Below are 18,196 nucleotides of genomic sequence, written 5' to 3'. Positions count from 1 at the left end.
TCAAATTACAGAATTAAAAAAGTAAAGATTATCATACATTTCATCATCAAAATAAAAAAAAAAAATTCAACTATCCTTAACGAACAATATAAACAAGAAAAAGCCTCCACATATTGTACGGGCTCAGTCCTCGTCTTACATTTGTTCATGCATTCTGTGCTAGTCCTCCTAAATCTTTGCTACTATTTGATCCAAACGCTTGCACAGGAGTAGGAAGAGATATTAAAAAAGGAGAAGAGGCTGGAAGTTCTTGGATCAGATAAACAAAAGCACAGCTTCACTTTCCCAAACTGACAGAATGTTAATGATCCAAAGGCAAAGTTTTGAAATGACTTTCCTACTTGAGGCTGACCTGAGCCTCTGAAAATGGAGGACTCTGTATAAAAAAAAAATGCTTGTAATTCCTAAACAGTGAATGCAAAACCCTGAGAATTAAACCTGGAAGTCTGCACTTCAATTCCATCTTGATACTTTGATTTAACATCCACTGCGTTGGTGTGAAGAGGCAAAATTAATTATCATTTGCAGATAGCCCATCATTTTCAGTGTGTTCATGCAGAACATTCTGGCAAAGTCCACACTATGGAAGATGTTTGCAGCCAGGTCGTAACTTTAATCAAAGCAGATCAATTCTGAAACAAAACACAGCAGCACACTCCTATAATCTACACCAGTTTGATCCCTCTACATTATTTTAATGGTTCTATTCTTTATACAGTTGCACAGAGCACATATTCAGTGTTTGCTTACAAACAACAGAAATCTTTACCTTCACAGAGAGCAAAACATGAATTTTTCAGCACCTTGGACTCCATCATGACACAGGAGCAACTGGGCAAACTGATTATTCTCGGCTAAAATGAAGTTTCCTAGAAAGATGAAGCTGATCTCAGCGCCTGCTTGTACCAATGAAATGAATTTAAACAACTTACCAACTCACAGCATTCGAGAAACACCAGAACATCAAACAAAAAAGATCCTCAATGCATGCATTTGACCGCAGCATGCTGGATTCAAACATTTCTTTTTTTCCACCTTATTATCAAAAAACAACAAAAAGAGATGGCAGTTCAAAAGGACGCATCAGCTCGAAGCTTCTGTGAACTGGAGATCTTGTTGGCCCTCAATAGCACAATAACTTCAGTCGTGTATTTTAAATGGTACCCAGGAAAAGGCAGTAACCGCCATATTACCATACTTTAACTGAGATTATATGTTTTTACTGCGGCTGGCACACTGAAAGAGCCTTAAAGCCTGGGACAGGCCATTTAACGGCGCGGTTCAAAGAGGCAAATTGCTGTTATTACTGCAAACCTTTCCTTCATAAAATCCTTTTTGCTTTGAACAGACAATCCAATTTTAAGCAACTGAAGTTTATCGCTAGCCATCTGAAATTGAAGCACATGATTCTTCTTTGTGGCCACAAAATAGTTTTTATTTATTTTAAATAACTTGTGCATCTTATTCCAGCCTGAGTACTTTACCTCTCCTTTATCCTCCTCCACTGAGTCGCATCCTGCTGTGATGCACAACCTTACAACATACTGTTTTTTTAAATTAAGGTTTCTTTTTATTAACAGTGCATGCAAGGTGGATATCAAGCAATCAAGATAAAAAAAAACCCTCAAAAATCCTAGCTACATATATGTACGCGTTCATTTTCTACATTTTCTTCATTATTCGCACTCTTCAGGATCACTCTTACCCACGCAGTAAATATTGAAAACAGTCATATACAGGGTAGGTCTCCTTAGTCTTTTTAGAACAAGCGTAGTGAGTTCAGACTGTAACATAAAGCGGTCAGTCGCTGGGTCCTTCATGGCATAGAAAGCTGCTAAAAATATACTCACTCAGGTATATTTTGTGCTGATAAATATTTTCACGGCCCTTTGAGATAGAGAAGAAACACAATACAAACGTATAGGAATACCAGTCTGAATATTATAACAAAATAAATACATTTGCTGTGACGCAGAGCTGCCTCTCGTATATTTCTAAACACATTTACCTTCTTCAGTGCAGCTCCTGAAGGAGAATCATTCAGAAAAATAATTACAGGGTGATGAGCGATGTGAGGAAAGTTGGAAATTATAACCGGGGGAGACTAGCAGCTAAGTTTTGTGGGAGCTGTGGTGAATTATAGCCTGTGTACGGGGGGGGGTCGTAGCAGGTCCACCAAGTTGAAAGAAAACAACTAGATCTCCGTCTATCGGCCAGCGGAGGGCAGTAACACACAATAGAAGTGAGGGACAGGAAGAGATGCAGCCCGTCTGCACACACCGTAACAGTTAATCTCACAAAATGAAAACACTACAGCAGTCACATTATGCAAAATAACATTCAACTCCCCCCAAACCTCCACCTCTACGTGTGGCTGTTTTCTGAAGAGGTTGCATATCATCTCACCTCTGAGGGGATATATTGTATTTCGTCCAGTGGGTGCAAATACGGACATATGAACTGGAGGATCAGTGCAAATGAGGAAAGAGGATCCAGGTGGTCCACGGTTAGTTCTTCATATCATCGTTCACTGCCTCTGCCTCTTCTTTAAAATATTTTGGAGGACTTTTAAATACATTTAACTTCTTCAGTGATTTGTGTGAACCCTTTGGCAGAGTTTACGTGCGCATATGCAGTGCATGACTGAGGAGAAAAAGAATAACTTTTCAGGTGTTACAGATTTAACCACCTGCAGCCGACTAGTTGTCAAGGCCTGTGGATGAGGCAGGACTTGCTCAGATCCAGAAGCTTACATGCTTTAGGAACTGAAGACACTGTGTTCTTGGTTTATAACCACCAAAAACTGACAAGGAAACACGGAAAAGGTGTTTAAACATTGGCTGATTCGGAACACTAAACTGACTTCGTTCAGTCTTCCCTGTAAGGTTTTCAAGATTTCTGACAGAAAACAAGAACTTTATAACACGGCTGAGCTCTAACTGGGTTTTCTCCTATAATATTTCAGGGGTGCATGAAGCTGTCAGTTATCCTATATGCGATTTAGCCATCTATAGTCAGAGTTTAGAGGAGGTGTCTTAGACAAATGACCGCGTCGGTCAGTCGAGACAAAGTGAGGTTACGGGATCAGGTAGCAGCAGTCCTGGTGTTTCTTCGAGAGATGACGAGCCTCCTGTGCTTAAGTTCAGAGTTTGTGATCGAATATTATCTAAAATCCTCTTCAGAATACCTCAGATAGTTCGACTGAGCCGTGCGATTGGACCGTATGGAGTTCACGGATATTTCCATACGCTCCAGCGCACAAGGCGAGAGCAGTCGGCGCCAGATTAAGTCAAGCATTCAAACGGATTCTGAATAGTATTTGTCTCTAGCCTCGCCTCAGTTTTTGCTGCTCTCTGTTGGAGCAGGTGGCGACTGCGTTTGCTCCTTCACCTCCGTCTGGCCTTCTTTCTTCTCATCCTCGTCCTTGAAGAAGAGGAGGGGAAACATACCGAGGATGCAGCCGATGCCCACGCCGATGGCTTTACCCTGCGAGCGGGAAGAAGACAACAAAGATTTTAGCAAAGCTGGAGAGATTTCTGCACATTGTTACCGTGGGATTATTCTTCATTTATTTCAGGATTGCATATTGTTCTCTAGGTGTGATCTTTGCAGGTCGGCAAATCCAAGAGAGAGCCTCAAATTTCTTTTTCTTTTATTTGCATAAAGCCCGCTTTATTGTTGTCTGATGAACACCCTCAGCTTTCTTAGCCTCTGTGCATCCCTATACTCCTTTATTTACTGAAAAAAGCTGATTTCTGTCTGAAAAACAGACCCAGGCCTTAATTTATACGAACTGACACATCCACAACCCACATCTCCAATCTGGTCTCCTTAACTGGAGCAGCTGAATCCACGAACCCTGTGGAGAAGCCATTTACACAGAGGTGGACAGGCTTCTCCAGCCTGCAGCGCGAGTTATAATTCACTAGGTTCAATAAAGGCACGAATGTAAAGCCAATTGTCTTTTTATAACTGTAACTTGGAGCATTAAAAGTTGTTTATGTGACTGTAAATTGGTCTGTTGGGTCAAAGGAATCTTTATTGTCATTTTTTATTGAGCTCGGTGCTTTTCATGCCACACCTTCCCTCTTTACTGTAACGCTAACAAAGGGTTGGAAGACCGCTATGTTATTTTAGGCTTGTATTTATTAAAACTATTTTGTCACAAGCCACAGCAGCCTTTAGCAACCAGCCAGGTGCCAGACTAATCACTGCAGCTTATTATATTTCATGCTTCAGCACTTATAACATATTAAAGATCGCCAGGTCCCATTTCCTTTTATGACATTTGAAAGATGGGCCACGTCGCACAGACTTGTGTTACTCGTGTTTGATTTGTCAGCGTGCAAAGGCCTGTCCTGGTTTGATGTGCATTTTGCACAGTAAACAGAAACGCAACAGAAACACTTTTTTTTGCAGTAGTTTCACTCGCACATCAGGAGCCGCTCAGATTGGGGGAGCGACCCAGAGCAAATTCTGTAACCGTTTCTATACCCACCATGTGAGAGCTGACTCTTGTCTGCCACATATCAGCCTGTTTTGGGCTCAGGTCAGGAATCTGCATCCCCAACCGAGATGCCAAAGCTTCTACATAACCTGCCAGCCTGAGGAGAGGGAGAGACCAATGGAGGGAAAAAGAATTAAACAGGAGGGGACTTAACACAGTTCAGCAAACTGCAGCGACAGCATTATTCTGCTGATAGAATGCTCTATATACAGTGTACTGTGCAAAAGTCCTGAGCAACCCCTCTTTTATTTAATATTTTGCTATGGAAATGGGAAATAGGTGCAGTGACTTCTTGAAAAGCACAGACATGAATGGAAACACGAAATATGAGGCAAAAACATTTTGTGATTTTTCTCATTGAAAGCAAAAATACAAAGAAATGAGGAGTGGCTCAAGATATTTGCACAGTGCTGTATATCACACATGCACACACACAAACATCATCCATCAAAACTTTCTAATCAAATGAAGTCTGAACACCAAAGTCTTGTGATTTTGTTGAAATGTTATTGTGACAAAAAGAAAATCAAAGAAACGTTATGTGTAATAAAAAGTCTCACTCTGTAAAATGTGGCATGCACAAACCAATATTGTGTCAAAGCTGGTTTTGTTAAAGGCTTCCGGCTATTTCTGTAACAGATTGAATTCACCGCTGCCTATTTGTGTTTGCATTGTTTCTGTTTATATAATCATCCCCCCGTTGATAATTTTCTCCATTACATATCATAATTCAATGAACCCATGCTAACATGATACTTCCCTACCAAGGGCAGCAAGGCAAACAACAACCAGAGTCGGTGCTAATAACGACAAAATAAATCAACAGATTAATGCTCCGGTCTGCTTCCTGTCGCTGATGTTCATAAAGCCAGCAGGATGCCAAATCTCAGCTCTAACAACAGATGGAGTAAAAGAGGAAGCTTCCAACAGTGTACAAATTAACTCAGTCCCAGGGCTTCGCGTGGATTTACACAGATCACGGACCAATGATGGATAAAGAGTGCTCCACGGAAATCACCACGATGTAGAAAAATGAACAAGATTGTATTAAGAATTCTGGGTAAAAACACCCTAAAAAGTGCTCAAATAAATGAAGGAACACTTTCATTTAGATCAGGTCTTAATAGGGAAACAAATTCTGCTGGATCTCTATTCTGATATGGACTGGGTAATGCATTAGAAGTGAAAGGATGCCATATCATTTGACAGAAATGAAAGTGATTATCCTACAGGGGGCCTCAGCTGTGGCACTCCTGATTGTGCTCAGGTGCCTCCGCTTGCTTCAGTTATGTGTCCACAACCTGACAGGTTTGGGAAAAAGTGTTCATTCTTTCCAGAGAGACACTTGGCTCAATAGTCCTGAAATAAAAGACTCTTGGAAACAGTGGGAATATTTCTACAGTTGGCCATGCTGGAAGGTCATTGCTACGCTCCAGTGAGCAGTTAGAGCCACTTTGGTGTAAAATGGACATGAAGCGACAGCCAGCCTGCCAAATGTCATTAAAAAGAAAATTATCTGGCTGAAGCGAAAGTGGAGGAAGTGGACTCTAATATGCAAACGAAGGTAACCGACATAAACACTGTCATGTGACCCCACATGTGCCAAGGCACGTAAATATGGTGCAGGTGAGGCGGTTTTGAATGTGAGGGAAGAAATATGGGTTGACATTTGGACCCGGGTCGGCTTCACTCACTGGCACTAATGGATCCTCAGTCGGCTGCACATACAAATAAGCTGCAGCTGGAGCTGTTAGGGGAGCGATAAGCTGCACACAGCATATCTGAGAAAAAGGCAAGTCTGCCTGTGCATTTGTGTCCGGGGGGGGTGCTTTCGAGCCCACTGCCTTTCAGGATGGGGCAGCAGAAGTAGTGGAAATAGGACTGATTCTTATCATAACAGATGATGAGCTATTAAGTCCTTATGAGGAGAATAAGTAGATTCATTAGACAATATTCTTTCTTACAGCATTTCAAGTGGATACACTGTAGCCATTAAGTCTCTAGTTTATGTTTTCTATTTCTATTTCGCATTTAAAATGATGGTTAAATTGAAGTAATTGAGACCACAGCTTTGAAGCTCAGTAAGCTACAGTGAGGGTGGCATTTGGTTTTTCTCTCCGCTTCTTTGAAATTCAGTCTCACCGCCGAGCCCCGATCCTAATTTCTTTCACATTCATCCACGGCTTTAGATCAAATTCATTCCAAATTACCCGTGCTGCTCTTATAACAGCGGAGGGCAAAATAAATCAGCTCTGCATCCAAAAAAAGCCAAAACAAAATACTGCAGCAATCACAATGCTGGCATGATGAAATTTACTGAAAGGCCCGGGCGCATCCCAAAAAAACATAAAACAAGACAGACAGGCTGTTCACTGTGTGAGAAGCAGACTGAAACAGGAGCCGAGTGAATCGCAAGCCCCAGAAAACACAGTTATACATTTTATCATTTGGAAAATTACATCTGGAGAAACTAAAAGCCATCACGTTACAGTTACTCAGCTTGTGTTTGAAAAACACACACACACACACACACAGCATTTTGTGCATTGACGAAATGTCACTACTGTTAATCTGTAAAGTTTAAAAGGCATCAGTCACACAGGCATTCACCTACTTTTTTTAAAGAAAGGTAATGGAATATAATCCAGATTATTCCAGGATTCAGAAGGAGTAAAGTAGAAAATGCAGGCATGATACGGAGGGTGATGCGTCTCCACTTTTGTATTCCCTAAAGATCCCTAATGTGCATTTCCTTGTCTGCCCCAGAAAGCCACCGATGCATTGCATTTGTAAGAAATTCATAAAACAGCTGAGGCTAAAGTCGACAGAAGCATTAGTAATAACCAGCTGAATGGTCAGAATGACTCATGAGCTCAATTATAGAGTTCAGATGGTTTCCTAGGTATGCCGAAATACTTCAAAACACTCAGACGGAAGGAAATATTACAAATGTGGCCTAACATGAACTCCTACATGATAAAATATGTATGCACTGGCACATATGTGGAAACAGTTGTGCATATCGTTCAGCACTGTCACACACACGGAAGATTCTCTACAAGTGAGTCAGTATCTCTTAAATGAGCAGATTTCCTCTTAATTGTGAGGACTGAAAAGCATCACTGCATGACTGGCCAAGGGACGTGTTGCAGTGACAGCTAAGTCTGTGCACTTTGATTATATAATTGTCCAGAGTGTTTATGACTCGTGTTACAGCACACTCATTAGCCTGCATAGAGTACGCCCTTAAGTTTACAGTGAAGACCAACTCCTGCACATCAAATATCATGCTGAAAGTGTACGTGGATATCAACCAAACAACTTTATACTGGCAAAAGGTACAGTATATAATTTTCTGTGTGTATATGATCTAAAAGCATATAATATATATTTTACCCAAAGATAAGCATTCATTGGCTGCAGAGGGTTTCTGCATACTGACGTGACCAAATCAGGATCTTCTGTACATTAACCAGCAGAATTCAGCTAAGACAGAAAACCTAGTCTGGGACCAGGTTCAGTAGTTCAGAAATTACTTCGTGATTAAATAAAACTTAAAGGCACTTCAACAAATGAAAGCTAAAGGAAGCTGCAGTTCACGGTAAGTTCATTAGAGGCATTTTAATCAGTCTCTAGAGCCTTTCATTTGGCTCATCTACGCAGGTGGAAAGTGAGTTCAGTTGGCTGAACATCATCACATCCATGCTGTTTGGGAATGGGAAGCCTGATCTTGTTCCAGGTGAACTAAATATGTCTGAAAGTGTGGCTGTAATCCAACTCACCAACAGAAAGCCATGTGCATATTTTCAGGTACATGCACAGGATTTTTTTATTTAGGAATTTTGCCAACTTCTGTTAACCAAACAGTTTGAAATCCAGCAGTAATATTTGCAGTAATTAGTCATCTGGGATCTCTGAGTCGGAGTTTACCTACAACCTCAGCAAGAAGTCTCTCAGCAGCCACTAAAGTGCCGCCGACTCCCAGTGTAATTTATAAGACGAGCGTTATGTGGACACTAAAGCGTTTCCTGTTAGAACAAAATCTGTATCGCAAATGTTGCTGTGAAAATCTCTTGTTGCAGCTCCACTGAGACTCTGCGGCAGACAAATGGCCTTCACACTCTTCGTCTCACCTTGATAAAGTGTCCACGGGGGCTCCACTTTCCTCTTTTGATTGAGCGGCAATCACACACTCGCTCACGGACGCGTGTGTGTGCCTACTGAGAGTGTTTACATGGACCACAAGAACTAGACTAATACATCAGAGGGAAAACACTGAGAAGGAAACAGCATATTCCACTTTCTGTCTGTCATCCATGTTCCCATATGTGTATGATTTACATTGAAAAGGAGGAGAATAAATGCATCCCATCATTGCATTCACCCTGGTGTTCCATTATATTAAGTAATGGGACTGGTTGAGCTCATGAAGCAGCTCAGGAAGCTGGTTATGATCCCTGTGGCCACAAGGAGGCGTTTAATCAGCTAACAGTCATGCATGAGCTAATGGAAGGATCTGTGAAACATGACCTTAGAATTCACAACTGCTGCTTTTAAATACACAATAATTTCTACTTAATCTATACAGACCTAATTCAATCCCATTTTAATTAAACCATACCTCTAGGACCTTTGTTTATAAATAATTATTATTATTATTATCTGTGTATATTTGTGTGGAAAACGTGTTGCTGTACAATCAGATTAATGGCTCTTCCTTCCCTTGACTGATTCTAAATTTCAACTGAAGTGTTTGAATTTACCAAGTGTGTGTGTGTGTGTGTGTGTGTGTGTCAAATCTTACCCCAGTCCTGCCAGATCTGATACCAGGTTGCCCAGCGCAGCAGCTGTAGATAATGGGAGAAGCAGAGGCATGGGTTACAGACAAGAGACACTGTTTGCCAGTTTGAAGCTTGTACCTGCAGAAGTATAATACCTGTGATTTCACAACTGTAGTGGATCACAAAAGAGAAAAAGAACAACCTGACACTGAGTGGGATAATAGCCTTTTTTGGGATGAGAAAAAAAAAAAGAGGACTGGAAAGATAAATGTGTCAGATGCAAAAGATCTGTGGAGCCGATTGTGGGTGAAGTCTAGTATACTTCCCTTACATGATGATGAGCGCTCTGCTTTATGACATCTCGTGTCTTTTCTGACTGTAGTGACATGTAAAAGAGGGAGATAAATGAGCTCTTCAGTCATCCTTGCATCCTTCTCTACTTTCCTTACACTGCAGTACTTGAGTGGCTATTCTCCTTACCGAAACGAAGCAAAATGCAGCATACTTCATTTATCCTAGTAATTATGGATTATTTCTTACAGCTATTTACTAATACAAAAGAGGGAGGGAGCAATTACGGGCCAGTATTTTTCCGTAGGGCATGATGGATATCCCAAGTGCATTATGGGCTCATCAAAGAAGCAGAGGCACAACACACTGAAGAAGACCACACTGCTGCCGTTTTGCTTCTTACATGCTGTGGTGCAAGTAAAAGAGGACGAGGGAACGCTGAAATAACTTCACTGTCACCTGTTTATGCTTTGAATGTGCCGTATGGTACTGTAACAGCTGTGCCTAAAGACAGAAAATAAAGCCTGTGCTTTACTTCTGTTCTCTCAGTTGTCCCTGACCCTGAGTGCAGAGCATTGCTGCTGCAGCATTACAGAAACACTCCAGAGGAAACACACAACGCAACTGTGTCATCACTGCTGAGGCACAGTCATCATCTCTGGCTGGTCTCGAGCACTTTCATCTGATCTTTGAGCTACTGTAGCAATAAATATTAAACACATGACTCAGAGACAAACACTCTACTAACAAAGTGTGCAGAGATACACGCATCCTGTGGCAAAGCATCTTTAAGCTACTGGTTTATAATCAAACTTATAAAAGCAAGCAGCTCCTTTTTCTGTGACAAGATCAACGGGCGACTTAACTAGAGCCTCTGAATGAGAGGCGAGAGCTGTTGCAACAGCTAGGAAAGTAAAGTGTGCAACTCTTGGCCCAAGAGTCGGTGCCAAAACACACAAAGCATATTTGGACTAAATAAGGTACTTTCAGCAGAAATCTTTGCACTGTGCACCATTAAATCTGACTGTAAATCAGCAAATACCACAAAGGAAAAGGGGCTTGTTGCTTCAGCTGATTTAGGTCAGATGAAGATTTCGTGTGGTTATTTAAACATTTTTAGTCAATTTCTAAATATAACGTTACGTAACGTTTTTTCAGTGTGTTTCACCTCATGTTGGCACTTAAACACAGAGAGCTGGCATTAGCCCCATGCTTTGTCTTGAATTGTGTAACAGTACTTTATACCCTTAACAACTGCATTCTTGGCTATGCAGCAGAGGTAGACGCAGCTCACAATGTTCAGTCAGCTGAAGGAGGATACACGTGCAGGGGCATGTTTGGAAACTACCCAGCTTTGCGTGGTTGCTTTGAGGCAAGATGGCCACGTCAGGCGAATTAATCTACACTCTGAAGATGATTAAAACAGATGTAACACAATATCTTGCTGACGTTAAACACTGCACCTCTGTACAGCCACTGAAGAGACAGCAGTGATGGAGAGCCCAGCTTGAGACTTTATTATGTGGTCAACCTGCTCAAATGTAATTACGAGACAAGGTTGGCTGTGCCTTTAATTTGCTGCTTTCTCTCCCTCTTCGGGGCCTTGGCATTAGATCTGATGCACATCAACAGACTGATGAGGGGGGCGGGCCAATGCATCACAATTCAAGTAATTCCTAAGTGGCTATAAACACGGAAATTACAGTGTAACTGATATTCTGACAAACTTTATCAAGTAGGAAAAGGGAAGTCAATTAAAGAGACAAAGAGTAACAAAAAAAAATAATCAGATTTTCTGTTTGTAATCTCTGATTTCTGGCTGGACTCTAAATATAAGTATTACATGTGAACTAATGCATAATGTAAATTTCTGGTATGTGGAAAGCAACAGGCTGTGAGAGGTTTGGGGATTTTCCCTCATTTATCACAGTTAATCGCTGTATCATCACAAACAGACTGCATGTAATTACCAACTTAATCCCACTCAATCACAAACTTGCAGTGTTTGAAGCGACGAGGCTGTAAATTCATTGCAAACACCAAGCAGCACACTCTTTTCTTTAGTTTACTTTCATTTTTTAACCTTTCTGTTACTGTTATCAACATGCTTCCTTCACACTGTATTTCTTGGGAACTTTCTAAAACTTTTTTGCCTAATAATTGACAGTACTGTCAACCTGATGGAGCGAACAGATTCAAGTGGAAGCAGGCAAAAAAGGAGCTTTTTACACCTGAAGCAAAACTAGAGAGCCTGTCTGCATGTGAACTATTCACTGACGGCTGCTGTGGGATAAATGTGGAATGAAACAATGTGAAGTTACAAATGGGAGACAGCGGGAACATTTTACACTAGTTGTATTGCTCCTGTACAAGCGGTCATAATTTATAGGCGTGCGTGAACAACACTCTCTACGGTGACAAAAACAGGAGTATACCTACACTCAGCAGTACGTAGCCTTACATGCTTCTGTTCTCACTCAAAGTTGAAAATGTGTGTTTGCATGACGCAGCTGGAGCTGTACAAAGGCTTCAAGTGCGCAAACTGAAGCCTGGAAGCACCAATTCTGTCAAGAAAGAAATTTACACTTCTTTTTCTTTCAGCTTGCTCCCCCCCCTTAAGGGTTGCAATGGATCTCCAGCTCACCCTGTCCCTGGCATCCTGTTCTGTTGCACCAACCCTCTACATGTCCTCCTGAACTGCATCTGTGAATATTCTCTGAGGTTTTCCTCTTTTTCCTCCTGCCTGGGAGCGCCGTATTCACCATCCTTTGTCTAGTATTTCTCAACCTTGCCTCTCTAACTTTGTCAGCAAACCTTCTTTTTTAAAATTTTCCCTAATTTGCCCCCCAAAAAGCCCAAAACAAACAAAAACCATAAAAACCCCTTAGTTTCACCTCATATTTATCACCATTGTTGCACGCTCAACCACTTGGTTTGTTTGCGCGCCACCAGTTTGACCAGTCTCATCAATCAAATGTTCTAAACTGTGCACTGGGAAGAAAATTCACTCTCACTAAACATGAGTAACAATTTTGAATAAAATCAAACTGAAATAGATCAAATCAAATGTTTATTTATTGAAAAACCTCATCTTTAAGGAAAAATGTGCTTGGTACAAATTGAATGTATGCCAACCAAAATGACCTCTTTAATGCAATACTTTACATTACACTTATTTAACAGAATTACACTGAAAATTTACCTGTAATTAATTAGTTAGAGTTAGAATTTTGGTCAAATAAATCTTTTTTGAGTGTAATTCTTTGACCTCATATTCATTGTTCATTTTGAGCTGTAGTCTTTTCACATCATTAAGGCTGTTTAATTGAAGTAATTAGGAAAGTCAGCAGTAGACGATTCATGCAGCTTCCACGCTCATCGAGTGAGCAGAGACATTTTTGCCTGCTCGAAGGTGATTTGTCGTCTTCACTAGAGACTTGACATTAGTGCTAAATCACTCTGGACCGGGTTAGATAACTGCAGCATTTTAGTTTGCAGACCCCCGAATGCCCTCAATCTAGTACGAATGACTAAATGGGGTCTGAGTGATAGTGTGTTAAGGCTGTGCTTAAGGAAAGAACAGAAGTCCTCTGTGCTTCTTGTCTCTGAGTGGCTCTGCAGTAGATTTAGAATTTGTTTTTAAACTGCTAGTTTAAGGAGGGTGTCTGCTACAGCTCACTGTCAAACCCGGGTTAGAAAACCTCTCCACACAAAGGTAACAAGCACTCCCGTCAAACTTCAGAGTGGCCTCTCTAAAACTGAATTTTGCACATTCTGCCTGATAACCTTCTCTCTACGAGTCCCACCATGCCTGAAATTGCTTCAATCAAAATTCCAATCATCCATTCAATCGATTCACTGGGAATGAACTGAACAAATGGAGATTTTTCTTTTTTTTAACTGAAACTTGGCTGACTAGAAATATATGGAGAAGGGTTTGAAGTGAAAATTCAAATGAGTCTTGTCTACAGTGTATCCCCCAGTAGATCCATTTAACTGGAAAAGGTCAAATCTTCCTTTTCCAGTCTCTCCAGGTGAAGTGGAATTTAAAAAGCCTCTGGCTTCTACCTCCTAGGCTCTTGGACAAAAGATCAGTTTACCCAATCTGCTGCATGTTTAAAAGCGTGAGCTAAAGACAAAGAACTGCCGTCACCACCAACAGCAACAGAATCAGCAGCACTAAAAGGGAGGGAAATGCCCCCTGCTCTTCAACTCTGCTTCGATTAATGACAATCTAAAGCACGCTCGCTTTGTTTGAGTTGGACAAAAAGAAAAACACTAAATTTGAAGCACTGAGTGATACGGTCATCCCAAAGCTAATGTGTGTTCATTCTCACTTAGGGTAAAGTAAGGGGCTCTTTTAGACACGGCGAACAGGGGCGGGCGATAACAAAAATTCTAATGTGCGTCGTCAAGGAGATATTACAACACCCATTCAATGTGCTTATGAACAGCATTAACATATTCATGAAGTTTTCCTTATCATAGCCAGCCGCTCTTCCTCCTCTCTTTCTTTAATCTGACCTCGCTTTATAATTATTTTTAAATAGTGTCACACTTCCATGATTAAGGTTCACTCTGTCAACACGTCATCTAAAAGTGCCTTTTCTTCCATTTGGAGACTTGGCAGTCAGCTATGATTTAGCATGCCGCCACATGAACGTGAATTACTCTCAAATATATTTTCCTAAATTGAATAAAATGCAATAAATAAATGACTGATTTGACTGTTTTACAAGCAGATATTCTCGAATCTGAATGTGACACATATACAATACATATGTAACACACGTTTATAGAATTTACCAAGTGCAGCACTGTGGGTGATCCTCCTTCTTTTGCTGTTCAAGGTCTTCTACATAACTCATATAATTAATAATTTAAAAGGACAATACAGGAAATGAAAACATGTTTTCAAAAATAAAACAGATTCAAATACATTACGAGATTCTCTGACCTGCCATGGTTGAAATGCCGAGAACCACGCCGATTGATAACTCAATCTGTGTGCCCTGGAAAAAACAAGAGAACAGAAGCTCATTTGTACAAAGAGGAAAGCTCAGTGCAGGCTGTTGTCTGCATCTCTTTGCAATAGGGGACTCAAGCCAGGGTGCCAAGCACCTGTGTAATTTTGTAGTTAAATCACCTTCCTTTAGCATCTATGTCACTATTTCTGCTTCAAACGTGTGAGGTTCTGGCTGGACCGGAATTTCAATTTTCATCAATTTATCACAGTTAATAACCGTGTCGTTACAAAAAGGGTCACACACAATTGCCAACTTGACTCCATTCAATCATAAACTGATAGCAGAATGACTACGATTACCATTTTTAATGCACAAAAGCTGCTTTGAATGCAGCAATTGACAGCGAGCGGTTGCAGACCTGGTTCCTCGTCTTCGTAGCAGCCATGTCAAAGGCAACGAGACGACCTTAAATCACTCACAAAGCTCCTAATCTCAACAAAGTACTATTTGTAAAACTTAAACCTACACGTAGTATAAACTTTAAATGCATTTTTCAGTCTTTCAGGTTGCATTAGCTACCTCCACAGACTGAGAGAATAAAGTGGTAGTGGCTACCTTTATATTCCCTGCTCTGACTAATCAGATGGGACTGCATGCCCCATGAAGCTGACACTTACAGCAACAATCATGATGCAGTTGTCCAGGAATCCAAATCCAACGAATGGGAGTGCATTGTGCAGCAGAACTGTAAAGCAAGCAAACACAACAAATCACTGTCAGACACATTATAATGTGATTCAGCATGGATAGACAACAACGCATCACACATCTGGAAGTGAAATGAGAACATTAGGCACAAAACGCCTCTGAAGCCATAAGAAGCTGTAAATCAGTATCAGGCAGTGATACATTAGAGCATGCTCATTAATGTGGTACGGGGGTAAGTTGTTTCGTCTTATTTCTTTAGCACTGCCGCTGGTAAAATGCAGACAGCTACGAAGCCAGCGGGTGAACACTAGACTCTTGGTAAGGTGGAATGAATTTTTAAAACAGGAAAGAGTAAACAGCATCATAAATATCAAGAAAATCCACTTGCAGCAGTGCGTGCGCGCATACTATAGACAGTCTGATGTACCGGTGGTGCTATCAAAGTGAATTTTAAAATGTCATCCACCGCCCCGGCAAAGTATATTCAAGATTAAGTTCAAGTGAAGTTCAGTTTAGTTTAAGTGACAGATGTGCAGTAAAGTTTGAAGCATAATCGCCACGATGCCAGTCTTCTGTACGGATCTTGTAATGCTGCAGCTCTCCTTCAGCACGCTGTGAGAACTTTCAATCCTGCTGTGAGCGCCTGAGCTCAACACGATAAACACCGACACACTCAACACTTAAACAGACTGACACCAGAGGCTATCCTGACCTTCAAATGTATGCTGAAACGGAACAAAGAGCGCACTCCGTGTGGTGTTGGGTTTGAGTGATTCCCTACGGAAACAAACTGGAACTCGAGTGTGAAATTTAACAGCTCCTCTTAACAGCAGTTAGTGAGATCAGTCGGGAAATCTCAATATTTGGTAAATGATTTGCCTCTTTATTTCTCAAACGTGTTTTCAGATCCTTGATGCGTCACATTTTTATTCTTAACTCAGAAAAATGACTTTAGAGTGAAGCTGTCTGTAGAGATTTAAAAGCAGTGAACACCACGATGCTCTGAATTTGAATTTCACAGCAAGGGCCTGTTATCTTAACTGGTCTCTGCTGTCTCATTCTGCACACTCTGAGTTTAACCCAATATTAAAAAATGACTCCTCTGGCCATGTTAGCTCTAATTATAACAGTCATCTGGGGGACATTTTTCCCTGTTGGTGGGGAAATTTCAATTAGGAAATTTGAGGAAATCACGACTGCTCATCCTTAGTTTTCCTTTTTGTGACTCGATATGAACTTAAGACTTTTCCTCTAGTATCAGCTCAAAGTTTGCTTTCTACAGGAAAAGGTCTGGACTGTTTTATCTGGCTCCTCTAATGCTTTCCTGGGCTCATCACAGCTAGCCTACAAGAAAGAAAAACTCAGAACTTGCCAAAGTGAATATTTGAATGTCGCAGGCATTTTTTTTGAAACTTCATTCCTCAGGTGGACTCCCATCCATCGCAGCTTTCACAAGTTTTCATCCCTGAGATGGATGCAGTGGGTTTTTTTCATAATCTCCTAACTCCCGGTAGGAAAAAATAAGGCAGCGATACACACAACAAGAAGATGGAAATTATCATCACAAATGTGTGCGACACCAAAGTGACAACAGGCTGAGTCAGTGTTTCACTTGAAGTTTGTCTCTTCTATGTCAGCTCAAAAAGACAAAGGCTCGACTCCAGAGGAGACTAAATATTTCCCACACAAAGCGGCTGTTGTGACAAAGATCTGTTTTTGTTAAATATAAGACAGACGAGGAAGAGAAGCTTCCAAACCTTTAAAGTGAAGAGAGAAAGCTGAGCTCATGAGATCACCAACAGAGTGAAAAATGCCCACACAGCCTTTGCAGTTGGATTACATCCTTTCTTTGTGAGCACAATGAGAAAAACCCAACTCAGCTTTATGCTGAAGCTTTTCTGGCTGGTCCCTTTTAATCTTGCGGTTTTATATACTAATTCAGGTTTATTTCATTTCATTTTTCTTCAATTTCTCTGTGTTTTACATTATTTTTATTAGTTACTTCAAAAGAAATGCATGCTTCAAATGTTTTCTAATACAAACCCTCATGTTGGGAAGTGCTGACTGGTTTACACAAGATGATCCAGGATGTAATAACGTACAACTGTACAAACAGAAAACATGTCTCCTTATACAAATTCACCATCCACCCACACATCCATGCGCTTAACCCCCGGTATCTATTCCAGCTGTTATTGGAGGCCAGCTGGTAGATATGAAACCACGACTTCCTTGTTGCAAAGTAACAGTGCTAACCACCGCACACGTGCATAATAAAATAACACCTTTAAAATCTACTTTTAGCTGCATACATAATTTAACAGGTTGTCACAGGCTACTAATATTAAGTGTGCTTTCTTAAGAATCATTACTAGAAAGAAGCAGTGATAAAGGGTAGATGATGAAATAGCTCATCCATTTTTTACCCCTACCCTTCCTTTTTCCAAAAACATGTTCTATACAAGGCAGAAATCCTGTTAGATTTTCTACTATCATATATTAGGGAAAGCCTGAATTAAAAATCGCTTCAAAGAAATTGAACAAGGCACAAATGGACTTAGGACTACGTGCAACCAGAATTGTTCTCCATTTTTAAGCAGACTGTTGTTCCGGATATTATTTTCAGAGTATAATTTGATGATGTACAACTTCACACATTTGCTGTAGCAATGTTTATTATAGTGAGCCATTACATTAATAAGAACTAAAGTAGATTTAAATATCAGTAATATTATATATGATGGAACAGCTACATATTAAAGGTACAGTGTGCAAAATCTCACCACTAGAGGTCAGTAGATTCCAAATTGCATTCAAATTTGTTTTTATTTTGTTTTGTTTTTTTACCACTCCCAATTCAAGTGCATAACCATAGCTATGGTGGCCAATGTAGGACAAAAAACTCTGGCCGTTGTTCATCTCTAGTAAGTGTAGGCCAGGGG

General features: G+C 40.6%; 1 protein-coding gene across 1 annotated transcript in view; it reads right to left on the bottom strand.

Moving 5' to 3' along the window:
- Positions 1-562: 562 nt before the first annotated feature.
- The window catches only part of LOC116329745 (transmembrane protein 65-like), a 40,679-nt gene continuing 23,045 nt past the window's right edge, over positions 563-18,196 (bottom strand). Inside the window, exons 4-8 of the mRNA XM_031751821.2 lie at positions 15,224-15,291; positions 14,537-14,591; positions 9,312-9,354; positions 4,499-4,604; positions 563-3,486 (exon numbers count right to left, since the gene is read on the bottom strand). Coding sequence (XP_031607681.1) covers positions 3,337-3,486; positions 4,499-4,604; positions 9,312-9,354; positions 14,537-14,591; positions 15,224-15,291 — 422 coding nt within the window. The 3' untranslated portion in view covers positions 563-3,336. The remainder of the gene's footprint in view (positions 3,487-4,498; positions 4,605-9,311; positions 9,355-14,536; positions 14,592-15,223; positions 15,292-18,196) is intronic.

Source organism: Oreochromis aureus, linkage group 11 (genome assembly GCF_013358895.1).
Source record: "Oreochromis aureus strain Israel breed Guangdong linkage group 11, ZZ_aureus, whole genome shotgun sequence".
Taxonomy (NCBI): Eukaryota; Metazoa; Chordata; class Actinopteri; order Cichliformes; family Cichlidae; genus Oreochromis; species Oreochromis aureus.
This window is presented reverse-complemented; position numbering and strand designations above follow the sequence as displayed.